The 25,511-nt window shown below is 44.4% G+C and overlaps 1 protein-coding gene across 6 annotated transcripts in view; it reads right to left on the bottom strand.

Annotated features, from left to right (window-relative positions):
- TACC2 (transforming acidic coiled-coil containing protein 2) overlaps positions 1-25,511 on the bottom strand; it is a 150,102-nt gene that overhangs the window by 110,791 nt on the left and 13,800 nt on the right. For all 6 annotated transcript variants that reach the window (XM_065672408.1, XM_065672411.1, XM_065672412.1 and 3 more), the window contains exons 3-4: positions 21,261-21,338; positions 7,904-8,058 (exon numbers count right to left, since the gene is read on the bottom strand). In XM_065672408.1, the coding sequence (XP_065528480.1) occupies positions 7,904-8,058; positions 21,261-21,293 (188 nt within the window). In that variant the 5' untranslated portion in view covers positions 21,294-21,338. The remainder of the gene's footprint in view (positions 1-7,903; positions 8,059-21,260; positions 21,339-25,511) is intronic.

Genomic DNA, 25,511 nt, shown 5'->3' with positions numbered 1-25,511 from the left:
AGCAACTTAAGATACCACTTTCAGAATGAAGTAGTACATATTCATCATCCATGCTACTGGAGCTTGCTTCAATGTTTTATTCAGGACAGAATATAGAATTGAAAGATTTGAGGTTTCATTCATAACATATGTCCAAACTGACCTGTTTGGATATCTCCTTCTGGTTTAGGTAACAAGGAAAACTACATAAAGGACATATCCCGCATTTTCCTTTCCATTTTCTGTAATCTTGCTTTTCTGTCTGCAAGACGCTGCTGGGGTTAGACCAACATCTGTTGGGAATGGCTTAAGCACATTGATTCTGCTTTAGGGCAGAAGGATGGAGGAGATGACCTCCCAAGGTCACACTGAGTCCCATTATCCTCCACTCTTTTTTAAAGGGAATAAAACTACAGGGAAATGACACCACACGCTGGAGATAATTCCCCTGCGTAAATCCCAATCTACATGAAAATATAGCAGCAATGAACAGTTACCTGCAGGGAGCATGTATTTTCAGACAACCCATTCAATATGAGCAATATAAAGCTGTGACCCTCAAAGGTCTGCTTTTCTAAACATAGGACAATAAAGCATGTTCTCTTTTGTGGTTACTCGATCCCTTTTGTTTGCAATCTGAACGAGTTTGAGATTATTGAGGGGAAAATTCCTTCATATTTAAAACAAACCATGCAAACAGCAACGCATGAAAGAACATCAGAGTTTCTCATAACTCATGTGCAGCTTAGGGCAGAAGGAGTCATTTTGCCAGGAATAATTACTGCTCATAGGTGATGATATGTTTAAAACAAAAGAAAAAGCAGACACACAAAGACCTAGGTGCGTGCCTAACTGAGATATACAGGTGTCCCATTGCTCTCAAGTGTTTTCAAAGGGAACTTTTCCCTTGTTTGAGAGATTAAGCACACAGTTAAGGATTTGCGAGTTCAAGGCCCTAGCCATATGAATGCTAGCCTTCCGCTTGCAACATCAAATAACAATGAGTTAAAGCCTAATATGCCTAAAACATTTGTTTTGAATAAGTAATTACTGAGAAATTGCTCCTGCAGAAGCACACTGCAAATGTTAGAATGAATTTTTGATACCCGTAGTTAACCTCTTCCACCTTCACAATATACTGGGGCAAGTTTGAATTAACCTCCAACTGTATGAGAGTACTGCCCAGTCACTAAGGCGTTTATTAGGACAGCGCTGCCTGGTTTGTGTTTAGGGTGTGAAGCTGTAAAGGATGTTAAGAAATCGATGACTTATGGTGCATCTGCCATAAATAAATCTTAACTGATTAAGAGCAATACCCAATCTACCAGCCAGTAACACTTGAAATCACATATTGCTCTGTTTTGCAATCCACAGCAAAAATAAGGGGACAGAAGACAAAAGCAGCAGAAGGCAGCAAAGCTGCCTGGTGTTTCCTATCTGAAGGGGGCTGTGGAGGGGTAGGGATGCTCAAATACGTTACATCTATTTGCTAAACAACAAGAAATGTTGATCTAACAACAGAAAATCATAGATAATTTAGATTTTCCCATTCTTATGCCTTTGCTCCCCTCTAAACCACACAGCAGTTGTTGAAAGGACAGGCAGCCTTTCAACCCAGTCACACTTGGGAGGGAAAAACATCAAGTGCTGAAGCCTATGAAACCCAGAGGTCACATACGGTTGCCATCCACACTGATGTAACTCGGAGGCCTGAGTGATTGTATTCCCAGGGGTGCAAGAGCCTGAAATCTGAGGATGAATTTAGAAGGCACCAAAGGGCACCAATGCACAGGCAGCTCTGCGGCCATGGCACATGTACAGCTGCTTCTCAAATGCTCCTGCTTTGCTTCCCCTGACACTTGAGGGATCAGCGCCCACATTTGGAGTTTACACATTTGGACCCACTGTACTAGAGGGCTTGAGTTAAAGAACGCTGCGTTTTAATCTGTCCCTAAGAGGTACTGCGAGTCAATGAGGAGCATGGAAATCACTTCCACATTCCCTTTAATAATAATAAGGAAGCAGTCGGAGTTTCAGAGGCAGAGCAAGTGGCTATTTGAACTCTTCAGTGTAAACAACCACATGAGAAATCCATCATGGCTAAAGGGCTGCTAACAGCAGCCAGCTTCCCCCACCCTCCCCGTTCATCTAAGCTTTCAGGAAAAAGTGAAGCAGGAATAATGATCCATATGATCCTCCCGGGAACTGCCCTTCCCTTCTCCCCCCACCCCCAGCCACTTTTCACCTCCTTGCTCCATACAAAATGCAGGGCCTGCAGTATTTTAAGCGTGACCCAACTGAATGATTCTAACGCTAAGAAAGCAAAGCTGAACTACTGCTGCAGTGAGCAAACGTGGCCCCATCATAGAATCATAGAATGGTTTGGGTTGGAAAGGACCTTAACACCATCTAGTTCCAACCCCCCAGCCACTAATCTTCAGTTCCAGTCCCATGGCCGGCTCCTGGTCTCCATCTAAGATATCAGGACAGTCAGCAGGAAGCACAGCACTGAATGGACGGTCCCACAGGATGTGGGGCAGCTTCTGCTTGCCCTTCTGCAGTGGTTCTGTGGGTCCCACAGGATCTAAGCACAGCATTCCGGATGGGAGAGCAGCCAAATCCATCCAAGAACAGTGCTTATTCCCTGGACTACTTTTATACTGCTTCTTCCTAAACCTGCTGGAAAAGCCTCTCTGGGGTAGAGTTGTCCAGCTATGGCTTCCCCAGTTTTAGTCTATGTGCCCCAGGATAAGGGATGGTTACATCCCATGCGGACACCATGCAAAGCCTGAGCCTTGCGGACTATATTCTACTTCTTCAGCACTTTGCTCCACATGGGAAGTTGCCAGATAGATTAACTGTTGATGGTGTTACTTAACAGCCTGAAGGACTAATGAGGTAAAAACAGGTAAAAAATGGACTGAAACAGAGTATTTTACAATAAAAATCACAGATATCCTAAATCCTAAAATATAAGAACTTAAAAGTGACTGAAACAATTGCTGGGAATTTATGGAGGGTGGAAAAAAGCCACCCAGGAGACCGGAAAAAAGCAATCATGGTAGTTTTCCATACAGAGATACTCCATCCTAATGACGGGTCATATGCTCTTAAGACTATAAGAGTTCACGTCAGGGTGGAAAAGGCACATTCAAAGCAGCATAAGGGAGGGAGTTAAAAATAAACAGCCTGGAATGGGAAACTTCAAAGATTTTCCGTGTATTGTCTTTGTTTCTATTTTGGCAGGATACGAGATAGAAGCCACCCAAAGCAGACGTGTGCCAGCAGTTTCAGGGGTAAGGCTACATAAAGAGTAATCGCCTGAGCTCCTGTCCATCCAATATGCTTCCTGGAACAGGAATCTGATGAATCTCTTCGAGCTGACTCACCCGTGTAACATTCCTCTCACGCAAGTCATGATTTTGCATAGGGAAGTGTAAAGCTGTTTTAGCCAGCTGCAACACGAGTCTAAAGGTTCTCAGTACTCACGTTTTGAAAAGGAATAAAAAAATGCCATTTTTGAGCAATGCATTAAAAAAAAAGACAAATTAGTCATAGAACATTATAGAATCACAGAATCCCAGACTGGTTTGTGTTGGAAGGGGCATTAAAGCTCATCCAGTTCCAGCCCCTGCCACGGGCAGGGACCCCTTCCACTGGAGCAGCTTGCTCCAAGCCCCTGTGTCCAACCTGGCCTTGAGCACTGCCAGGGATGGGGCAGCCACAGCTTCTCTGGGCACCCTGTGCCAGCGCCTCAGCACCCTCACAGGGAAGAGCTTCTGCCTAAGAGCTCAGCTCAGTCTCCCCTCGGGCAGGTTCAAGCCATTCCCCTTGGCCTGTCCCTACATCCCTTATCCCAAACCCCCATGTTTCCTGCAGCCCCTTTAGGCACTGGAGCTGCTCTCAGGTCTCCCCTTCAGGAGCCTTCTCTTCTCCAGGTTGCCCCAGCCCAGCTCTCTCAGCCTGGCTCCAGAGCAGAGCTGCTCCAGCCCTCGCAGCACCTCCATGGCCCCCTCTGGCTTTGCTCCAACAGCTCCACGTCTAAAACTGACTGTGCTAATGTAAAAAATGCATAAATGCTAAAGCAAGACTGCACTTGCTGCAGCCAAACCACAGATACTCAAACCCCAAGATAAGAGACCCCACCCCACAGTCTCTGTTACTACGCTGGCCCATTCTAACATCAGTCCGGACAGTGTAATGTGCTGGGTGGGTGACAGATGCACTCAGTCCCATTGTTCCAAACCACATCAGTGTGCAACTACTTCTTCAGTCAACACAGTCTTCCAAAAGGTGCCATGCTGACGTAAACCATCACACCCCACACCTCAGCTCCAGTGTCTGTTATCTTTCTATTCGTGCTTACTGCTCCTACACCTGCTTATAGCTGGATCCTGGACTTGTGCCTCTACTAAACTCCAGACCCACTGGGAGAAAGTTACCTGTCCCAGTTCCTTGTCAGACAGCATCTGGCTTCAGATCAGACTCTATTAACCAGTTATCTCTACCATCACTACAGTAGGAAGAAGAGAGATACTTTCTACTTGGAGATAAAAGAATAACTATTTTGGAAAGCTGCTGTTCTGAGTCCTGCATTATGCTAAATTCCACACTATTCCTTTATGAGGAGTAGCTGGTTTTGGAAAAGAATAGCATGGAATCAATAATTTGAGGGTTAAATTCTGGTAAACCCAAGTCACCAAACAAACAAAAGAAGGGATCTTGCTTGTAAGTTTAGTACACATGTAGTAGATTTCTGTGTTCTCAAAGGGGACTCCACCACTAGGACAGGCTATTCCTTGTTGTGTTAAAGCCACGGTGCGGTCTTCAGCCAAGACCTCGTAGCTCTGTTTCTCACAGTGGCCATTTTCGCTGGCCCACAGGATGAAGATACAAAGGTCCACCCATACGAAGACACAAGACAGATGAGAAATTCTACAAGTCTCAAGTCAAATATTCAGGTGATGAGGCTCTGAGATGTTTGCCACCTCCTAGTACTGACAGTGATACAGGCCTGTCTGTGGGCTGCATTAAATGGTTTCCTATATCTGAGTACCTAGAGAAACTTGAAGCCGACACTTTCTCCTTTACACCACCAGAAAACCCCAACAGTTTTCATCCCTCTTCTTTCCTAGCTGTGCCTGCATGCACATCTCATCAAGCACTGTTTTCACCAGATGCCTGGGTGAGAGCAGCAGAGTCCTGCTGCATGGATGAACACAGCTTCATTCCCGGCTGCTTGATACCATTTTGCCACCTATTTCTTTGTTGGAGGCACAAGTAGAGGAAGGGTGACCAGTTGCTGACCAGGGTAAACCAAACTGCTGTCCCCCAAACATCCCTCCTTGATGTGATACGTTTTGAACTTTAGTACTGAACCAAATATCACAGGAGTGATGCAGAGCTACTTCCTCAGGGCTCTGAGGCTGCTCCCTGCTGCTTTTGTGTACCTGAGTTCCTTACGTTTCCACAGATGAGTGGAGTAAGAATGTCAGAAGCTTTAAGTCTCTGCATGCTTCTTGCTGCTTTCTGGCAACATCTTAGCATCTACACTGGGCCCATCCTGTCCCTACCAGTATTTTGGTAGCAGTTAGAGGGGTCTTTATAGGCATCTATTGGAGAAAGTTGTGTATAGATCTTCCTTGAAATATGGACGAGCAAGTAACTGTACAGAGATGCTTCCTGAGAAACGGGAAGAAAACACACAATTTCAGCCCCCAGAGGTGAGTTCTGCTGCTTCATTCACAGGATAGAGGCAGGGCAGGAGGCCGGTCCCAGCAGATGGCACAATCACTGCGTTAGGTGGATGCTGGTACTAATGCTGTCAGTGAGAGGGTGTATGGGTGTTGCAGTTTTAAGAACACAGTCTAATACCTGTCATTTTGTAGCTTCACAAACAACTCTAATTTGCAGGAATATTACTCATGATAGGCCTACTATACAATTCTGCAGTTAATAATACTCATTATTTTACCCCTTCCCATAATATAACCTGTATAACTGAGAAGAAGAGCAGAAAATTAATGTTTTAATGTCACAAATCAGAATGCATCACATTTGAAGTAGCTTACAAGAAATGTATATTTTCTTCAGCTAGGACAGCACAGCTACTCACCATTACACACCCATACAATAGTTTATGCACAATATCATTGAAAGAAACTAGAAACTGGAGGATACGTGTAGCATTTGTTAAGTGAATTAAGGGAGGGAAGGGAATACTAGAAGGGACCCACCTTGATTCAACTGCCTGACCATGTCAGGGCTACCAAAAGTCTAACCATGCTTTTAAGGGCATTGTTCAAATGTCTCTTTAGATACTGGCAGGCTTGGAGCATGGACCACTTCTCTAGGAAGCCTATTCCAGCATTCAACCACCTTCATGGTAAAGAAATGGCTAATCTTCATAATTTCTTATGAAAAAGGTAGAAGAAGAGTTTGTTAGAATCATAGAATCATAGAATAGTTAGGGTTGGAAAGGACCTCAAGATCATCCCGTTCCAACCCCCCTGCCATGGGCAGGGACACCTCACACTAAACCATCCCACCCAAGGCTTCATCCAACCTGGCCTTGAACACCGCCAGGGATGGAGCACTCACAACCTCCCTGGGCAACCCATTCCAGTGCCTCACCACCCTAACAGGAAAGAATTTCCTCCTTAGATCCAATCTAAACTTCCCCTGTTTAAGTTTGAACCCGTTACCCCTTGTCATGTCGTTACAGTCCCTGATGAAGAGTCCCTCCCCAGCATCCCTATAGGCCCCCTTCAGATACTGGAAGGCTGCTCTGAGGTCTCCACACAGCCTTCTCTTCTCCAGGCTGAACAGCCCCAACTTCCTCAGCCTGTCTTCATACAGGAGGTGCTCCAGCCCCTGATCATCCTCGTGGCCTCCTCTGGACTTGTTCCAGCAGTTCCATGTCCTTTTTAGAGATATGCCTGGGATAGCATTAACTTACAAGCATCTGAAGTATTTTTCTTGGCTACTATTTTTCTTGTTCAGTTCTCACGTTTACATCTTTCAGGGACAGTGGCAATCAGAAATGGTACCCCGGAAACAGGAAAAGGCCCGTATCACACATACTCCACTTGAAAAGGATTCAGCAAATCCTTCTGCAGTGAATTCTCCAATCTGACAGAAATTTGTGAAAACAGCCTAAAAATCCTATATATTTATCAGCAAGTTACTGCTATTCCATCTAAGTTGTATTTATTGTTCTATCCCAGGTAACACTCACTATCTGGAATGTATGCAGCCCTGTTAAAAACATGCTAGTATTAGACAATGCCTTCACTTGCAGCAGATGGAAACCCAGGTAGCATGGAAAAAATCAAGCATTCAAGTATTAATGCTTCAGAGAAAATACTCCCTTTGGGATATTTAACACAATCCAGATCATGTTACCTTCTGCCGTCCTTAATAACACTGAAGAATAACTTAACTCTGAAAGTAGTCCTATGTATTTAGGGTGAATTTTAAGGCATTTTAAGGAGTGCAATGCTAATAAACAGTAGCTGGGTTGGCACCTTTTGGTAGGTTTGTTATACAGAGCTGAGCACGGCATTTCACATCGGTTACAATTACACCTTACTTCACAATTATATATGACTACACAAGACTCTCCAGTGTTTGGCTCAGAGGAGAGTTTATTAGCGTGAGCAAAGGCATAGAAAGCTTAGGTCAAGGGTTACTACAACAGCTGGAGTCTTGTTTATAGATACACAGTAAGGCGAGAAAGTGGGTTTAGTAAACAGTAAGCAGTCTTGTTTTGTCAGGTTATTTTGGAGGCTGCGTCACCATCATCCATCAGGATGACAGAGCTTGAAAATCAGCTACACAAGAACAGAACCCTAACAAACAGCCGCCAACCTTCAGCAGCAGCAGTGCTTCAATTCTATTCACAGGGTGAAACTTCTTGTCTTACCTTGTAGGCCTTGGGATTGATGGAGATGTGCTCTCAGCTGGAAGATCCGAGGTGTCCTGACCTCCAGGTCTTTCAGGGCTGTTTTCCTGAGGGCTCCTTTTTAAACCATGTCCATTCCCAGGAGGTTGGCCTAATTCTGAGTCTTGTGGAGCACCCTAGGATGAAAAAAAGAACAATTTAAACAGCTACTGCTGTTTTGGAGACTACAAAAGTGTTCTGCTCATTGACAGACAACTGTTGGGGAAGTTTTCATTACTTTGATGGAACTTGCAGGTTCCAAAGCCAAGCCATTTTTTTTACCGAATGACAGAAAAACAGAAGGAAGTGGTTGAGCCAAAAATAAGCACTAGGAAAAGAAGAAGGAGAGAAGAATGCAACAATTGTTCTCAAGCAGCCAGGGCCTTTACTGACCCAAGGAGGGTATCGTCTTCTCTTTTTCCAAGCCTGGCAAATGCTTCCTTGCTAAGCATGTTTAAAGTGAGAAAGGATGGAAACAGGTCATGAACTTTGTCACTCATAATATCAGCAGTATCTTTGGAGTCAAGTTAAAGTCAATATCAGTCAAGACCCAGCACTTGAATCCAAGTCCAGATTCTTTCCCTCCCACTTCAACAAAGCTCGGAATACCTCTGAACTGAAACGGAGGGCCTGATTCCTCATCATGCTGCCTTTTGGTAATAATAGCCACAGGAAATGCTGCAGTTTCTTAGTAAAAGTTATAAAAATGGTATTACACTAATGTGACACCTTCTTTTGGCAGAAGTACCTTTAGAAGGCAAAGGAGGTCTGGTAAGAGCTACTTTGAATAGTAGCTGAGGATGCTCTTCAAGTACAACAAAAGAAGTAGAGAGAAACAAGTGTAGAGCAAAAATCGTGTTTGAATGAAGAAGCTCCATTTTAAATCCTCAAGAAGTAGTGAAATAGAAGGAAAACTGCTTCATCAGGTCACCTTCATCATACCATCACTGTTGTTTTAAGCCATTGCTGTAATCGTAAGAAGCCTAAAGCACAGTCAGCATAAAGATACCTAACTGGGCAAAGAAGAGATTCAGAGCGGCCCTGCAGAGAAGGACTTGGGGTGCTGGTCGATGAGAAAATGAACATGAGCCGGCTGCAGTGTGCGCTCGCAGCCCAGAAACCAACCGGATCCTGGGCTGCATCAAAAGGAGCGTGACCAGCAGGGCGAAGGAGGTGATCCTGCCCCTCTGCTCTGCTCTTGTGAGACCTCACCTGGAGCATTGTGTGCAGTTCTGGGGTCCTCAACATAAAAAGGACATGGAACTGCTGGAACAAGTCCAGAGGAGGCCACGAGGATGATCAGGGACTGGAGCACCTCCTGTATGAAGATAGGCTGAGGAAGTTGGGGCTGTTCAGCCTGGAGAAGAGAAGGCTGCGTGGAGACCTCAGAGCAGCCTTCCAGTACCTGAAGGGGGCCTATAGGGATGCTGGGGAGGGACTCTTCGTCAGGGACTGTAGTGACAGGACAAGGGGTAACGGGTTAAAACTTAAACAGGAGAAGTTTAGATTGTATATAAGGAGGAAATTCTTTCCTGTAAGGGTGGTGAGGCACTGGAATCAGTTGCCCAGGGAGGTTGTGAGTGCTCCATCCCTGGCAGTGTTCAAGGCCAGGTTGGATGAAGCCTTGTGTGGGATGGTTTAGTGTGAGGTGTCCCTGCCCATGGCAGGGGGGTTGGAACTGGATGATCTTGAGGTCCTTTCCAACCCTAACTATTCTATGATTCTATGATTCTAAGTGTATGGACTGATGACAGAACCACTTGAAAATAAATGGAAAGCACAGGGCACAATTCCAACTAACCTCTTGGGGTGCTTTTACTCTCTGTTTTAGGTCTATTTTGTTCCAGAAGTAGCCAATAAATAGCAGTGATTCACACTCCTCTGTGTGAACACCGTGTGCGCTCACACAACCAAAGGCTTCTTGTGATCAGAGCCAGGAGGGAGAGACACCCAGTGGACAAGGCAAGCCCGTGGAATGAGCAATGGAAAAGGTCAGGGTACACTGAAAGCACAAAAAACCTTCCTTTACACTTAGGGCAGCTTTGATTAACTCTCATATCCTCTGCCTTTCCCCGGAGGAACCCCCTCACTACAGCTTTGTTTGCAGAAGTCTCCTTTATCATACTGCTTTCCTCTGGGATCGACCAAGGGCTCCTGGTTTCATGACTGTTAAGCACTTACCCAGCATGTGCTGACATCTGGCATTTGGGATATTTATCTAAGTATATATGTTGGCCTCAAATCCACAATATATGGCAGAAAACGCCCAGAACATCCAGATTTATATAGGGGAATTTGTTTCTTCCAGCCAGAAAAAAAGAAATATAAAAATAGAGCTCAGCTAACAGAGCTCTGTTCTGCTTTTGGTGCTATGATTCGGGCAGCCTTGGTTTTGTTTGCATGAGAAAGTTTGCTTGGAGTAGATTTCAGCATATGTATGCAGACAGAACTACGAAAAAAATGCATTATTAAATTAATTACCAGGGAAAAAAAATACGCAACCAACCAAAACAGTGAATTCTGGGGTGCTGGCGTGGTGATGCTGGAGCACATCCATGGCCAACTGCCACACACAGACCACCACTACACCCCAGAGCCTACCCCACTTGACTGTTAGATGTAGAAAACAGAAGGCCAACGTTGGGTTGTTGAGCCTGACGAAGGATCCAAAGAGACCTTAGAGCAGCTCCAGTGTCTAAAGGGGCTACAAGAAGCCTGGAGAGGGGCTTTGGACAAGGGCCTGTAGGGACAGGCCAAGGGGAATGGCTTTAACCTGCCAGAGGGGAGACTGAGCTGAGCTCTTAGGCAGAAGCTCTTCCCTGTGAGGGTGCTGAGGCGCTGGCACAGGGTGCCCAGAGAAGCTGTGGCTGCCCCATCCCTGGCAGTGCTCAAGGCCAGGTTGGACACAGGGGCTTGGAGCAAGCTGCTCCAGTGGAAGGGGTCCCTGCCCGTGGCAGGGGTTGGAATTAGATGAGCTTTAAGGTCCCTTCCAACCCAAACCAGTCTGGGATTCTCTGAAGTGGTCATATTTATATCTCGGCAGAAGAGGAACTCCTTCAACTACATCAGCTCAACCCCACAGACAGTCAGTCTTTGGAGCATGCACTGGCCTTGACCCACCAGGGAAGGAGGACAAGTTGGTAAACTCACAATAAGGCATCCCCGATGCTGCACGCTTACTGTGTCAATGCATCACGTCTTCTTATGAGAGCTATGGTTGGGTCACTCTGGGAGGTGGGCCACAAATCAATGCCTCATCGTACCAGCCAAATGAAGAGCAGATTTAAGGCCATTTGTAGACAAAAATGACCTCCTTTCCTTTCCCAGCAGGGCAGGGAAGGGAGGGGGAACCACATGAAGAACCTGACGAAATTAGGTCAATTTGCCCAAATGCCTCCAGCAGTTGGCAAGAACGAAGTGAGAATTAATTCATTATTACTCCTCCTCTTTGCTGCTGCCATCACAGATTTTCATCGGCTGATTTGGGTGCTAGGCAGGAGAAATACCCCACAGGTGTCTTCAGAAGATGAAGAGCTGCATGTTTTGTCGCCTTCTAAAGCCTCTGTCATCTTCCATGGCAGAAGGGAGCACAGCAAGGAATTAAGTCATTAATTTAGTGCATTTGCATACTGCACAACTAGTACCCACACACTGCTTATAATTAATCTCTCATTCACAACATCAGCCACTTAACTCAAAGAGATGCTTTAGGTTAAATCCTCTGTTCTACTGACCTACAGTCATCCCACTTTTGAAGCCACAACATAATAGAGATGTCTCCTGCACACAAATCTCTAAAGTGAGGCTCCCTTCTGTGCAGAGAACCAGTATCTTTTGGATTGCATCCAGAGCCACAAATCCCATGAGACACATAATAACTAATAGCAATACGGGCTTGGTTATGGCATTAGAAAGAAACACTGCTCATCAGCCTGTCATATCATAAATCCAACAGCCTATTGCTATCAAAGCTCAAATAGCACCAACAAAGAGACCTAACTCAGGTGTTACAGCTGCTGGATTTTACTTTTACTATTCATATGCCTAATTCACAACTACGTAATACAGACATTTATGTGCCTGCTATACCTGAACACCTCATATCATCAAAACTAGGATGTTTCCATATCAGACACAGAGAAGGGCCCATGTCCCAGTGATTTCATCAGCTGTTACACCCAGTCTCCATGCCCAAACAAAAACACACTGGGAGAGGCAGATTGACAAGGTAAGGAGAATCACAGAATGATCACAACCAAACAGGATCCATGTATGCACTCTTTGGAAGAATACCTTAAACATTTTCCATAGGCTGATTGATTGGGGGTTTTTGGTTGAATACTTGTGTTTGACTGTTTTGGTCTTACATAGTTTTGTGCTTTCAGAGATCTAACAGTTAAGAAGTTACAGTTCATCTCCCAGCTATCCCTAAGCACTTGTCATTGGCTACAGAAGAATATGACTCTTCTTCCATATCTGAGCATGACCAGATTTAACATACGTTCATAGATCCCAGGTTTTAAACGTAAAAGGAGCTACAAATATGACAAGGTATAGGAAAGCTTTATCTATTGGCCTTCTGCACTGAATGTGTTCATTCAATCATCACAAAAGAACAGCTTTGGTGATCTGTGAATCAATGCCAGCCAGCAGAAAAACAGCGTTCATCTTTCTATCAAGCTTTTCAATTTAAGCTGGTTTTACAAATCAGGTGCTGAGCCAGCTCTGCAGAGCAGGGGTTTTGTTTGTAATTAACATCTGTGGAAACAATTAACGACCGTTTTGTTCACAAGCATCATCAGAAAGCTGTTAAATAAATTGCTTTTGAGCTTTCAACGCATACGCAAAGTGATTTACTGCAGGAGCTTGCAGCTAAGTTTGCTCTGTATTAGTTTCAAATGCAACATACTCCTTTTTGAAAGGATTCTGAGATTATACAAGTTCCTTAATTGAAAGACTGAAAGAAATAATGATATCAATAGTCAGAACACAGAGGTTCTCAGCAGTTTTAAGCCCAAGATAATTAAAAATACCCAACAACACAAAACCCCAAGTCTGACACACAGAGTACAGAAGCCAGCGTGCTATTTAAATGAATAAAACTGATTCTCCTGCAATATGCAATATTATTTGCATTAAACCCTTCCGCAAGCGCTGGAGTCTGCAAGAACACAAAGTAAATCTGCAGGATCACTTTATTGCCCTGATGACTTTGAACAGGAGCTTTAAAGTTAAACAGTAAAAAGCAAAAGGACTCTATTAACGCTGCAGCCAAAGGATTATGTGTGCTGCTGTACTCTGGCTGGAGTTACCATACCAGAGAGAAATTCCTTTAGTGCTACATGGGAGCCTGTTCTCAGCTCAGCTCCCAAAACACTGACACTCCCTGCCTGGTTTAAAGCCATAGCAGCAGCATTAGGCACTGCCACGGCCTCATCCCATAGCTGTTTCAGGAGCCTCGTGTTCCTCAACACACTCCTGATCACAAAGCACAAAGCTGGGTTTGGTTTTAAGCCCAGCATTCACACTCAACACCCTCCACACAAGTGAACTTGGTTTGATTGCCCTTTCTCCTTTCCCTCAATAAAAGCTGCTTCCTTTTCCATCTGCCCTCTGTGACATTCCTCCATTTAACACACATCCTTTTATAGCCGTTGCTGGAACATGCCATAGCTCTGACTAGCTGAAAGTAATCTTTGAAGAGTTACATTAAGTTTCCATTCCCACTAACGCCCTCTGGTTATGGAGGGGGAAGCTGGAACGAGCCTTTACAAGTCTCAATCAATAAAGCAGAACTTACCTTTTATTTTAATCTGTGTCTTCCATTGCAAGGTGGGGTTTTCAATAGCTTGTTTTAAAGCCAGCCTGCTACAAGTGCTGGTTGGTTGCTCCCAGCCACCACCTCCCGCACAGGGACAGGAGCGCAGGGAGGACAGACACATCATCCCTGGTCCCCATCAGGGACAGCGGGTCACACGTCTTCAGCCAAACACCCCACATATGTGTGGCTGTGCAGGGCAGCATCAAGCAGAACAGCTTGGTGCTCTATCATAGAATAAATAATGGTTTGGGTTGGAAGGGACCTTAAAGCTCATCCAGTTCCAATTCCCTTCCACTGGAGCAGCTTGCTCCAAGCCCCTGTGTCCAACCTGGCCTTGAGCACTGCCAGGGATGGGGCAGCCACAGCTTCTCTGGGCACCCTGTGCCAGCGCCTCAGCACCCTCACAGGGAAGAGCTTCTGCCTAAGAGCTCATCTCAGTCTCCCCTCGGGCAGGTTAATGCCATTAGCTGGAATTAGTTATGATCAGATGCGAGCAGCAGATTCTTTCCTTAAGGGAGATTCCCCATAGAAGTTTGCAGTTACAGTGGATTGTTTTCTTTAATCAGTAACGGTGCAGGTTGTGGTTGCTGCGGGCTTCGTTTATTTGTCTCTTGCAGGAGTAGCATTTTAAGTTCACGCCTTTTCTAACTAAAATCCTCAGAGGGACAGGAATGTAAAACTCAGCATTTGGTGAAGTCTCATTTAATCTACTGCTTAGAAATAACAAGAAGCAAAGCAAAGTGCGATATGGTAACAATGGCATTTGAAACATTCTGGTTACAGCGTTCTATTGTAAGTATATACCTACGACCTTTTCTTAGCCAAAAAAGGGTTGTTTCCCCTCCTGAAATGATTCTGGCTATGAACGTGAAAATAAGCACTGGTGTGTGTACATTTATATACAGACACCATCTTACCCTTGGTTTAGCATTCCTCATGGAATACACAACTTCCTCTCAGGTACAGCAACAGCCATTCAAACCTTCGGGCTTCATCACTGGTGTTTATGACCCTTCCGATCCACTGAGGACACCAAACTGTTTATGTTCAGATCCTTGTAATGTCAACATAAGTGTCTTCTCAACAACTGGCTGCTATGGGTAAGCTCAGTCTGAATGTACACAGCATGGGTCTGCGGTGGGCTGAATGAAGCACAGCTGTGTGAGGGGTTTCAGGGTTCTTGTTAACCTGGTCTTCCCATCTGTTTATGTGATCTGTCTTTAGCAGGCAAAGGCATATTCATCGTATATCCTTGTAACTCCACTAGTCTTGCTGCAGCTTCTTATTTTCCTTTGTCCCTTTCCTGACAGTTGGATGAAGGCCTGATGAGTATCTACATTATTTTCTTAAGGATGGCTGGTATATGAGATATAGAAGGAGAGAATAATGTTGGTGATCTTGGGGATGTTCATCACAGAACTTGCCATTTTCACTCAACATTTTAGCTAAAGCAGCTTTCAGATGAGTGGTTCTTAGCAGCCTAGCAATAAAATGGTAGGACTTGATGATCTTTAAGGTCTTTTCCAAACTACTTGATACTATGATTCTATTCTATTCTACAACAGAAGATGCTGTTGGATAATATGAAGTATTATTGGGAAAATCATCTCCAATTTGAGTTCGAAACTCTGCTGCACTTCCCAGCCAACAGTATTTGCTTGCCTACTTACTTCTAACTACCCATAGCTGTGGAAAATGTAGGTCTAACATTTTCACACTGTTTCTAAATGGAGAAATGCAGTAAATAATTATAGAGGTTCTTTATAATACATTTTTCCTTTTCATCTGTACCCATAAATGTACATTTCCCATTAGAAATGGTGGTGGCTTTACAGATGTAAAGGAAGCTTTAAGCATTAATTCAGAAGAGAAGGAAAAGTCTTCCAACTTCCTTTTCACTACGCTTTCAAATGAAGAACCCTGTCACAACTTTGAATACTTATTCCTCTTTCATCCCTCCTCCTTCATTCACAGGGAAGATGAGAACAAGTAAAATAATTATTCATTGCAGTGAGAAGTGTCCCAGAATTTGCTGCATTTCCATAAATGGAATGTTCTTTTTTGTGTAAACTCAAATGTTCTTTTTGTGTAAATTCAAACAAATACTTGGAATTATTCACCACAGAATATTGGACCAGTAGGAATTATCCTTGGAAGTAAGCATTAATAAATATGGTGACTGGAGGTGTGCTAGAGCAATGTACGCATCAGTAATGGGCATGGTGGCCCATAGCCATCAACACCCCGTTGTGGGCAAGTGTGGACTGTAAGGATGAAGAACAGTTCTGTGCTGGAAGATACGGAACAGTTCCCTGTGCACTTCTGATGTGCAATGGATGAAATGGAAGGAAAAATGAAAGCAAATAATAACTTAAAGAGTAAAAGTGGTGAATCATGGAGGATACAGCAAACTCAAAGCAAAGCCCGTGTAGGGTGACAGCATTTCCTCGTTGAAATGCTATGGGCAGAATTATTATGCAGAAAATTGGGGATGTATTTTTGTTCCCAATGGAATATAAACAATGGAATGCACACAGATGTTATTGCGCTATTCCAGAAGTATGTAAACACACAGTATGAGCACCAGAGCTCAGAGGAATTTGCCCAGTTATCATCTGTGGGAATGGAGACTGAAGGCTGGGAAGCTGGTAATGTGCCCAGTGCATTCTCAGTTGATCCCCGTAACACTGGGATCTGAAAGAAGATCCATGCCAACTAACTAGATCCATCATTCCATACAGGCATAAGGAAGCTGAAGTCTGGGAAAAGTAATAATGCAGAAAGGAAAATCGCAGCAGGAACGCAGCAGGACGCTTCAGACAAACAAATAGACTCGTCAGAAGTCCTGCCCCCTCTGGCATGTGTTGCCTGTCTTACCCATTCCACCGCATAGAACAAGAACAAACAAGATGATAACCACACATTAAGATACATGTTTAAAGAGAAGCGGACAACAACATAGGTGTGGAATAACCAGATTTGTCTGGCTCTTTACCTATGCAGAACACAAAGAAGAAAGGCTAAAGTGAAATACAGAGAAATAACTTCTGTGGAACTGATTGAAATTCCCTCTTCAACTATGGTGCAAAACACACGCTGCTAGAAATATAGGTCAGCAGCATTGTTTACCTTTAAAGAGCTTTACAATTACTTGGTAACTTTGACTTATTCGCAATCATGAGAAAGGCAGTGAAATGGGACAGCTCAGAGTGGCAAGAGTTAAACACCTGAGTGCGAATTCTCACATGTTCGAAAATGCAGCTTATTCAAACTTCAGAAGATGTTGTGCATGTGTTTCCAGTGACAGAGAACTCTGTTTTTTACATCCTCCACCCACCCCTTTTAAATGAAAGCAAAAATGTCCTGGCAATAGCAAAATTCTAGTAGATGAGTGGCCATGACAAAAACCAGACATGGAAGTCAGTGCTAACCCTGAAACGTAACTTCGCTTTGGGAGCTGGTCCCTGAGTTAACTGCACAAGCCCCTGGAGCAGCATGGACAAGGCTGGGTTGCAGAGCTCATACACTGGGCTCCTGCTTCTTCACACAGACCATGTACCTCTCTCCTTCACACTTTTTACATAGCAGATGTGTTGGTCCTACTCAGCTTGGGTTTGTTTGCAAGTGTGAATTTACTAGACAGTATCTGAGCCCAGACTACCAAGAGATCTAGGGCTGAGGAAGTGCACAGATACATCACTCTCCATGAAACTATCATAGAATCATAGAATAGTTAGGGTTGGAAAGGACCTTAAGAGCATCCAGTTCCAACCCCCCTGCCATGGGCAGGGACACCTCACACTAAACCATGTCACCCAAGGCTCTGCCCAACCTAGCGTTGAACACTGCCAGGGATGGAGCACTCACAACCTCCCTGGGCAACCCATTCCAGTGCCTCACCACCCTCACAGTAGAGAATTTCCTCCTTAGATCCAATCTAAACTTCCCCTGTTTAAGTTTCAACCTGTTACCCCTTGTCCTCTCACTACAGTCCCTAATGGACAGTCTGTACCCAGCACCCTTATAAGCCCCCTTCAGATACTGGAAGGCTGCTATGACGCCTCCATGCAGCCTTCTTTTTATTACAGACATGTAAATGACTCTCAAGAATTTGGCTGTCCAGAAAAGTCAGGGAAAAGCCTGAGGACGGAGCTTGCCATTCCTCTGTCCTACCCAGTGCATCTGGATTTTGCCATTCCAATAAGACAGGCACAAACTTAAAATGTCTTGGCAGTTTGGACTTTGTGTACAGTTACAAACCAACGTGATTAGTATAGATATAAAATCACTTTGTTAAATCATAGAATCCGAGACTGGTTTGGGTTGAAGGGACCTTAAAGCTCACCCAGCTCCAAACCCTGCCACGGGCAGGGACCCCTTCCACTGGAGCAGCTTGCTCCAAGCCCCTGTGTCCAACCTGGCCTTGAGCACTGCCAGGGATGGGGCAGCCACAGCTTCTCTGGGCACCCTGTGCCAGCGCCTCAGCACCCTCACAGGGAAGAGCTTCTGCCTAACCGCTCAGCTCAGTCTCCCCTCGGGCAGGTTCAAGCCATTCCCCTTGGCCTGTCCCTACAGGCCCTTGTCCCAAGCCCCTCTCCAGGTTCCCTGCAGCCCCTTTAGGCACTGGAGCTGCTCTCAGGTCTCCCCTTCAGGAGCCTTCTCTTCTCCAGGCTGCCCCAGCCCAGCTCTCTCTGCCTGGCTCCAGAGCAGAGCTGCTCCAGCCCTCGCAGCATCTCCATGGCCTCCTCGGGACTCACTCATGCTGGCACATATATTCCCCTGGCCCCAGCTTTGTTTTATCCAAGCATTCTCTTTGCTCATTTCTACTACATTTGGATTATGTTTTCCTCAGGGGCCGGTCTTTACAATACAATTTGGGTATTTACTTTTTCTATGAGTGTCTCCTACACTCTTCATAGTAGCACATCTATTCCACAGATCTTCCTTCTTACTAAATGCGTTCTAAACTTAGCTCAGGCTCTCCCATCTTAAACACAAACCACATGTACAGCTTCCAAATGACTCAGCAGAGAGCTGGGGCTGGGCAGTGGTGTTCCCTGATAAATGCATAAACAAAAACAACAACTCATGTGAGTAGGTTCTGAGTATAACACCCACTGAGCTATTTTAATTGTGTTAGAGCTGGAAGGGAAGGCAGCAGGGAGAGGGGGTCAAGTAGAGGCTGTTTCTCTAAAGCAGAGATTGCTCCCATAGAAAAGAGTTAAAAGAAAACAGATTTTTTTTTACAACTTGCTGAAAACTTAAATGAAGCTGCCTTGAGAATCTGCAGCCAGTGTCAAAGAACCAGAAGCCAAAGCAGATGCACAAAGAAAAGAAGAGCCAAGCCTGATGCTAACATTTCGAAACGCAAACCATGCGAACCAGTTTCATCATCCACTACCTGCTGTGATCTTTGGCTTGGTGGTAGAAGGATGACTTTACTGGCATTGGGAACTTAGGACTAAAAATGAACACATTTATACACATCAATGGCTGTATCAGTGTCCACTGTTCATTAAGTGCTACTTTTTCAATGGGTGTTCAGCAGCTTAAGAGGCTTTTGGGATTTTACTACTACAGCCTTTCAGTATCTGAAGGGGGCCTGTAAGGATGCTGGGGAGGAACTCTTCATTAGGGATTGTAGTGACAGGACAAGGGGTAACGGGTTCAAACTTAAACAGGGGAAGTTTAGATTGGATATAAGAAGGAAATTCTTTCCTGTTAGGGTGGTGAGGCACTGGAATGGGTTGCCCAGGGAGGTTGTGAATGCTCCATCCCTGGCAGTGTTCAAGGCTAGGTTGGATGAAGCCTTGGGTGGGATGGTTTAGTGTGAGGTGTCCCTGCCCATGGCAGGCGGTTGGAACTGGATGATCTTGAGGTCCTTTCCAACCCTAACCATTCTATAATTCTAAATTGCATTATATAGCACTACTGATAGGGTGGTGAGGCACTGGAATGGGTTGCCCAGGGAGGTTGTGAGTGCTCCATCCCTGGCGGTGTTCAAGGCCAGGTTGGATGAAGCCTTGGGTGGGGTGGTTTAGTGTGAGGTGTCCCTGTCCATGGCAGGGGGATTGGAACTTGATGATCTTGAGGTCCTTTCCAACCCTAACTGTTCTATGATTCTATGATTCTTTTTATTTCACAGTTAAAAGTGACTTTTAAAGTAAGTTGGATGTTTAACATTTATTTTGATTTGCTTTGGGTTTTTGTCTTGATTTTTGTTTTTTTTGGGGGAAGGGTTGGGGAGCTTGTTTTGGTTTGGTTTTTTACAGTCTGAAAAGGAGACCAGCAGCTTACTTTCCTTGTAAGAAAAAAAAGGAGGAAAAAAGACCTTTTTATTAAACTTCATAATCACAGAACCCCAGACTGGTTTGGGTTGGAAGGGACCTTAAAGCTCACCCAGCTCCAACCCCTGCCACGGGCAGGGACCCCTTCCACTGGAGCAGCTTGCTCCAAGCCCCTGTGTCCAACCTGGCCTTGAGCACTGCCAGGGATGGGGCAGCCACAGCTTCTCTGGGCACCCTGTGCCAGCGCCTCAGCACCCTCACAGGGAAGAGCTTCTGCCTAAGAGCTCATCTCAGTCTCCCCTCTGGCAGGTTAAAACCATTCTCTCTGCTGGTTCCCTTTAGAGAGTCCACTTTGCAATGCACAATGTACAGCAGATCTGCTGAGATCTGAAGTGGAAGCAGAATGAACCCTAAGGCATTTTATCATCTACCATAAGATATGGAAAAAGAGGGGATGAAACATGCTCTGTTATCTTGACTGTTGAAATTACAAGTTTTCTTCAAACTTTTATCAACATAGTAACTTCCAATGTATCTCTACACCCACAGCCACAGCATGAGTTGTTTTCATTTCAAGAATTAAGAAACAAATCACCAAACACCAACATCAGTAACATACCCTTCTGATACAGGCCTAAATTCCTTGATCAGCACATACACCTTATCAGGTCATTTCTAAACAAGGAGGAGCTACCCTGTGTCAGGGTTCTGAAGGCACCACAGGCATCGCCTGGCTCTCAGGGCCAATCCCCACCCTACCAATTACCCTATTTTAGCTCCCCCAGGGATGCCATCCCCAGTGATGCTGCAGGATGTTGGTCTCCTGCTCCACCACAGCCGTACTCTGCCTGGGTCTCTGTTTAGTGACATCCTGGTTCTATCTTGGCCTGTCCCTCTCCTCAAGGATTTTCCTGATGCCCAGGGCTGGGGGTTCCCCTGGCTGCTCCCCATCTCCGGAGGTGGGAATCCTCCACGGCTCTCCTGTTCCCCAGGGAGCAAGCACCGGCATAGTGCCCTGATGCTATGCAGCAGTGTCGTTGCTAAAGAAATAAACAAACAAGGAATTGCCTTCAGTTACCATTAATGACTGAATTAATGTAAATGACACTCCAATATGAGCGTAACCGGGAGCAGAAGATAAATGTGGGGTGAGCTGCCTGTGAAACCAAGGTTTGCAAGGTTTGCTCTAGGCTAGTAGGGAAAGGAAATGCAGTCACACTGTTACACTCACCTGGTTTTCTGCACTACTGTTCTCATTGCCCATTTTGATGATGACATCCAGTTTCACACAGCAGTTAAAGGAAGATCACTGGAAGAAAAGAGAAAGCTCTAAGTCTTCCATAAAAACCCCAAAACATAGGAATTTTGGAGGAATTTCACCCCAGCCCTATCAGCTGCCCCTCCTGATGTTCAGTCTTACAATGATTTTAAGTCATAACGAAAGAGAATTCCTAATGCTTTAACTTTGTAATGTCTTTCCCCACGCTTACTCTGAAAGACACTCCTTGAAACTCAGCTTTGTTGCTCTGTTTCTGGATTAGCTCATGTCATCTGAACAGAAAGGCGTTTTCCTTGCCAAACTTACTTTGGATGGACAGCCCATATGACAAACTTATTGTTTTAACTGGATTCAAACCACTTGTATTTCTTGGAGATGCTGGACTGAGCTGTGCGCTCACTTTGTCAGAACCACAATGTTAAACCTGTAACAGGAACAATTCTCTGTGTATGTAGAAAGAGTAAATGCTTTAACAAAGGGTAAATGGATTTCGTTATCCTCATCACTCGAGTCTTTCCCTGCTTTTCTTAGGCATTATTCAGTTTACAACGTTATGACCTAAACACATTTTCTTTACACGTAACGGGATCTGGCCACCCTAATTACTGTTGGTTTTACTATTGGTCTGCTCTGAGCATTAGAACTGTAACCAGCAGCTCCAGAATTAGTGTCTCCCCAGGAATCATTAATTTCTGTGTTTTTTGGACAAATATACTCTATAACAGAGTACATAATAGTACATAATAGAGATTCACTCTATTATACATTTACTTCTTCTTCTAGACATTTTGGTTTTGGGCTCAGGCATTTAAATTCACTGCATTTACTGTATTACTGCATAGGTGAAAATTACACACTCTCTTCTTTTTCCCCAAAGAATGTGGGATTGGTCTGCAGCTTATGTCAAGAAAAACTCCACGAAAGTCAGGCTGTGAAAGAAAGATTGCACTTTGTCAGCCAAGGAAACCATAGAAGCTTTTAAGGAATGTTATTACTTATTATTACAGCACACTTATTTAAACTTGAAAGGTTATTTTTCTTCACAGGAGGCCTGGAGAGAGGGCGAAGTTTGGTGGTGTGCTTTCAAGCTATGCTCTGTTTAAACTTGAGTGTCTTTGGGGGATATACTGGTGCTTGAACTTGCTCCTGTTGAAATCACTGCACTTCCAGTGATTAATTAGAGACACCAGGGTTTATCTGCTGAGGTTACTGCCAAATCCTCTCTGGTTTTAAAACAGCACTGAACTAAGTTGAAGACTGTATTTAGTACTCTCAAAATCACTACTCTCCAGGTACGAAGTACTCCATCATGGTGCAGTGCACACACACAAATCTTTGCAGGCCCAACTCGGGGAAACATTCCAAGACAATAGATTGAGATTATAACATTTTAAGTATTATTGATATAAAAGAGTATTCTTACACTGTTAGATCAGCTAACCATGGTCTGAATGTACACGAGATAAGTAATAACTTTGCTATAGCAATGTGCTTCCCTTAGCAGCCAGCACATCTCCCTAGGAGTGAATATACTTCTGTGTCCCTGACCTATGGAGCTTTTCCCAGCTCTTTCGCTGGTTCCACAGACCTCATGTGAAAACACCAGGAATTCGAAGCTCTCTAAACTGTCCCCTCACAAGCACTTGCAGGAATAACATGAACTGGGGAATGAATGAAACTCGCCAAGTCCCCCATGGTGTTGGTTAATCGAGGCGTCGTGTGCATCAGTTGTGCCAAATGCAAACTTTGCTTATGGAGTTCTTACATAGGTTAGCCAGTGTACGATATAATGTTGCTCTCTTTGTTTTAGTGTAAATTCACCCTAGTGCATCAGATACCCTCAATGCTTCTGCATCAACTCAGCAACAGTCAGCCTGTTAAGAACAGCAGCTGCTAATAGAGGGCAAATTTGTAATATTCAATTGAAAGAGAAAATACTTGCTTCAGGTTTTTTATTAAAATGTACAGGAATCAAAGGCACAAATGACAAAACCATCACAAATACCCACTAACAGATTACCTCGTGCTGTCTACTTACTCTTTTCTTTCCCTAAAATATAAAATTTCACAATTGTCACCCAATTTGCACATTGCCATCTGCTTAGTAATGAAGATAAACGGCATAAATAGGGAAGAAAGTCATTATAGATTCTCCAGTAATGAGACAAGCGATAATAAGAACACATGATTTACACTGCAGAGTAACTGAGATAATTCTTCGGATTGCAATGTTATTGTAATCCTTTCCACATGCATGATTTCGAAGGCATTTGCTCAATGCAGGGGCATCACTTAGGTTGCAAGCTGCAAGCGCTTTACCATATGTATAGAATTTCAAATAACAATCAAAAACATGCTAAAAATCTATTCATTAAATAAAACAGGCTAAGCAAAAGATCATCTTTATCATCTTCTATACTATCTGTGACGATTTACATGTCATTATTAAAATTACAATGCTATATATCTCAAAAATTGCTCACTAGTACCAAAGGGTCTGATAAGCCCATAAAACAGTAGAACAACCGCTTTCCTGAAGGCAAGCAAGAGAACGTTTAACTTCACACTTACATTCCAGGATTACTCTGGCAGCCTTGGATTCACTGGTGCCTTTAGAGCACGTCTTCAAGCCATTCCTTCCATCTTCACCTCCCAGGTTTTCACCTGGTTTTCCTCCTACTTCTCCTCAGCCTGACATGAAATGTAGGCTTTCTGTCAGGGACCCACCTTCATAACCTGCTGAACAACCAGCTTGCCTCCACCCCAGGCGAAAGAAGAAAACAAGTTATACTTCCTCCACCCGGGCCTCCCCCTGCTCCTGGGAGACTCCTATGGCTCCGCACGTCAGAAACTGAGAGCTGATGTTTTTCACGAGAGCAACCCCAGAGAACGCGGATTTTGGTTAAAACATATTTCACTTCTGTTTCTTGGCTTCTGGTATAAGCAGCCCTTCCTGCGCGGCGAAGGTTGTTCAGTGAAACAGGACCAACAATACATCGAGGTTTATGCACATGCTTTCAAGGGAAAATTAGCAGTGAGGGGAATCTCTATTCACTTTGTGTTCCAGTTTATGCGTTTAAGTTCTTTCATTTTCTCCTGTTACTCTTGAAAGCTCTCAGAAAGACAAGCTAACAGATGTCGATGTTCCTGTTCAGGTTATGCTGAAATCACTTCCCACTTAATCATCCTAAAGGGTGGAGCCGTGACAGAAACCCTTTGAAATGTGATGTTGCAAGAAGTACTGGTTTATGGGCGAGCTGATTGTTACTATTAACACTCACTGTCCGCTCCAGCAATGCTTCCACCAACGGGTGCTCAAAACTGTTGACAACAAAAGACTGTGTTTATCATTAGTGGCAACTCCAAGTGATTAACAAGTTCCTGTAAACACCTTGTTGGTGCCACACAGCACCTTGAAGAGCTGTTAGGCAGCACTACTGACTCCAGCATGGAAAATTCCTATCTAACATGAATAAGACGCAGGATTTCATTGGGTAGCTCTATGTTGTCTGCTGCTTTCCCTGTGGGTGGTCTCTGTTCCACCAAGTCTTGGTCTACAAACATCTGGCTTGAAAACGTGAAGCATGGGAAGAGCTAGAATGAACAGTTCCAAGGTGAGGTGATCATAGAATGGTTTGGTTTGGAAAGGACTTTATGGTCATCCAATTCAATCCCCTGCCATGGACAGGGACACCTCACTCTAGATCGTGTCACCCAAGGCTCTGTCCAACACTGCCAGGAATGGAGCATTTACCGCTTTTTTGGGCAACCCATTCCAGTGCCTCACCACCCTCACAGTAAAGAACTTCTTCCTTATATGCAATCTAAACTTCCCCTGTTTCAGTTTGAACCCATCACCCCTTGTCCAATTGCTACAGTCCCTGATAAAGAGACCCTTTCCAGCATGCAGTTGGTGATCCAGCAAGCCAAGCCTCCAGCATTATTATGCCACCTTAAGCCATTGCTACTGATCAAAGAATTCCATAGATCAGAAATAAATTACCTGTATTCCCTGAGCTTTTTCAGGTTATAAAGTGCATATGAGTGGGCAATACAATATGTGAAATAAATCTGTGCTATACCTCTAAGAATTAAAAGTGGAAAAGTCAGGATTTACAGTGAAGCTCAAAATCTGACAGATGTGGAAGTGGTTCTCATGTCCCCTTTTCTTTGCTCTCCACAGCCTCCTTCAGAATCCAGACA

The sequence above is a fragment of the Lathamus discolor genome, chromosome 3 (assembly GCF_037157495.1).
Source record: "Lathamus discolor isolate bLatDis1 chromosome 3, bLatDis1.hap1, whole genome shotgun sequence".
NCBI classification, from domain to species: domain Eukaryota; kingdom Metazoa; phylum Chordata; class Aves; order Psittaciformes; family Psittacidae; genus Lathamus; species Lathamus discolor.
Note: the sequence above shows the minus strand (reverse complement) of the source record. Positions and strands in the feature narration are given on the sequence as shown.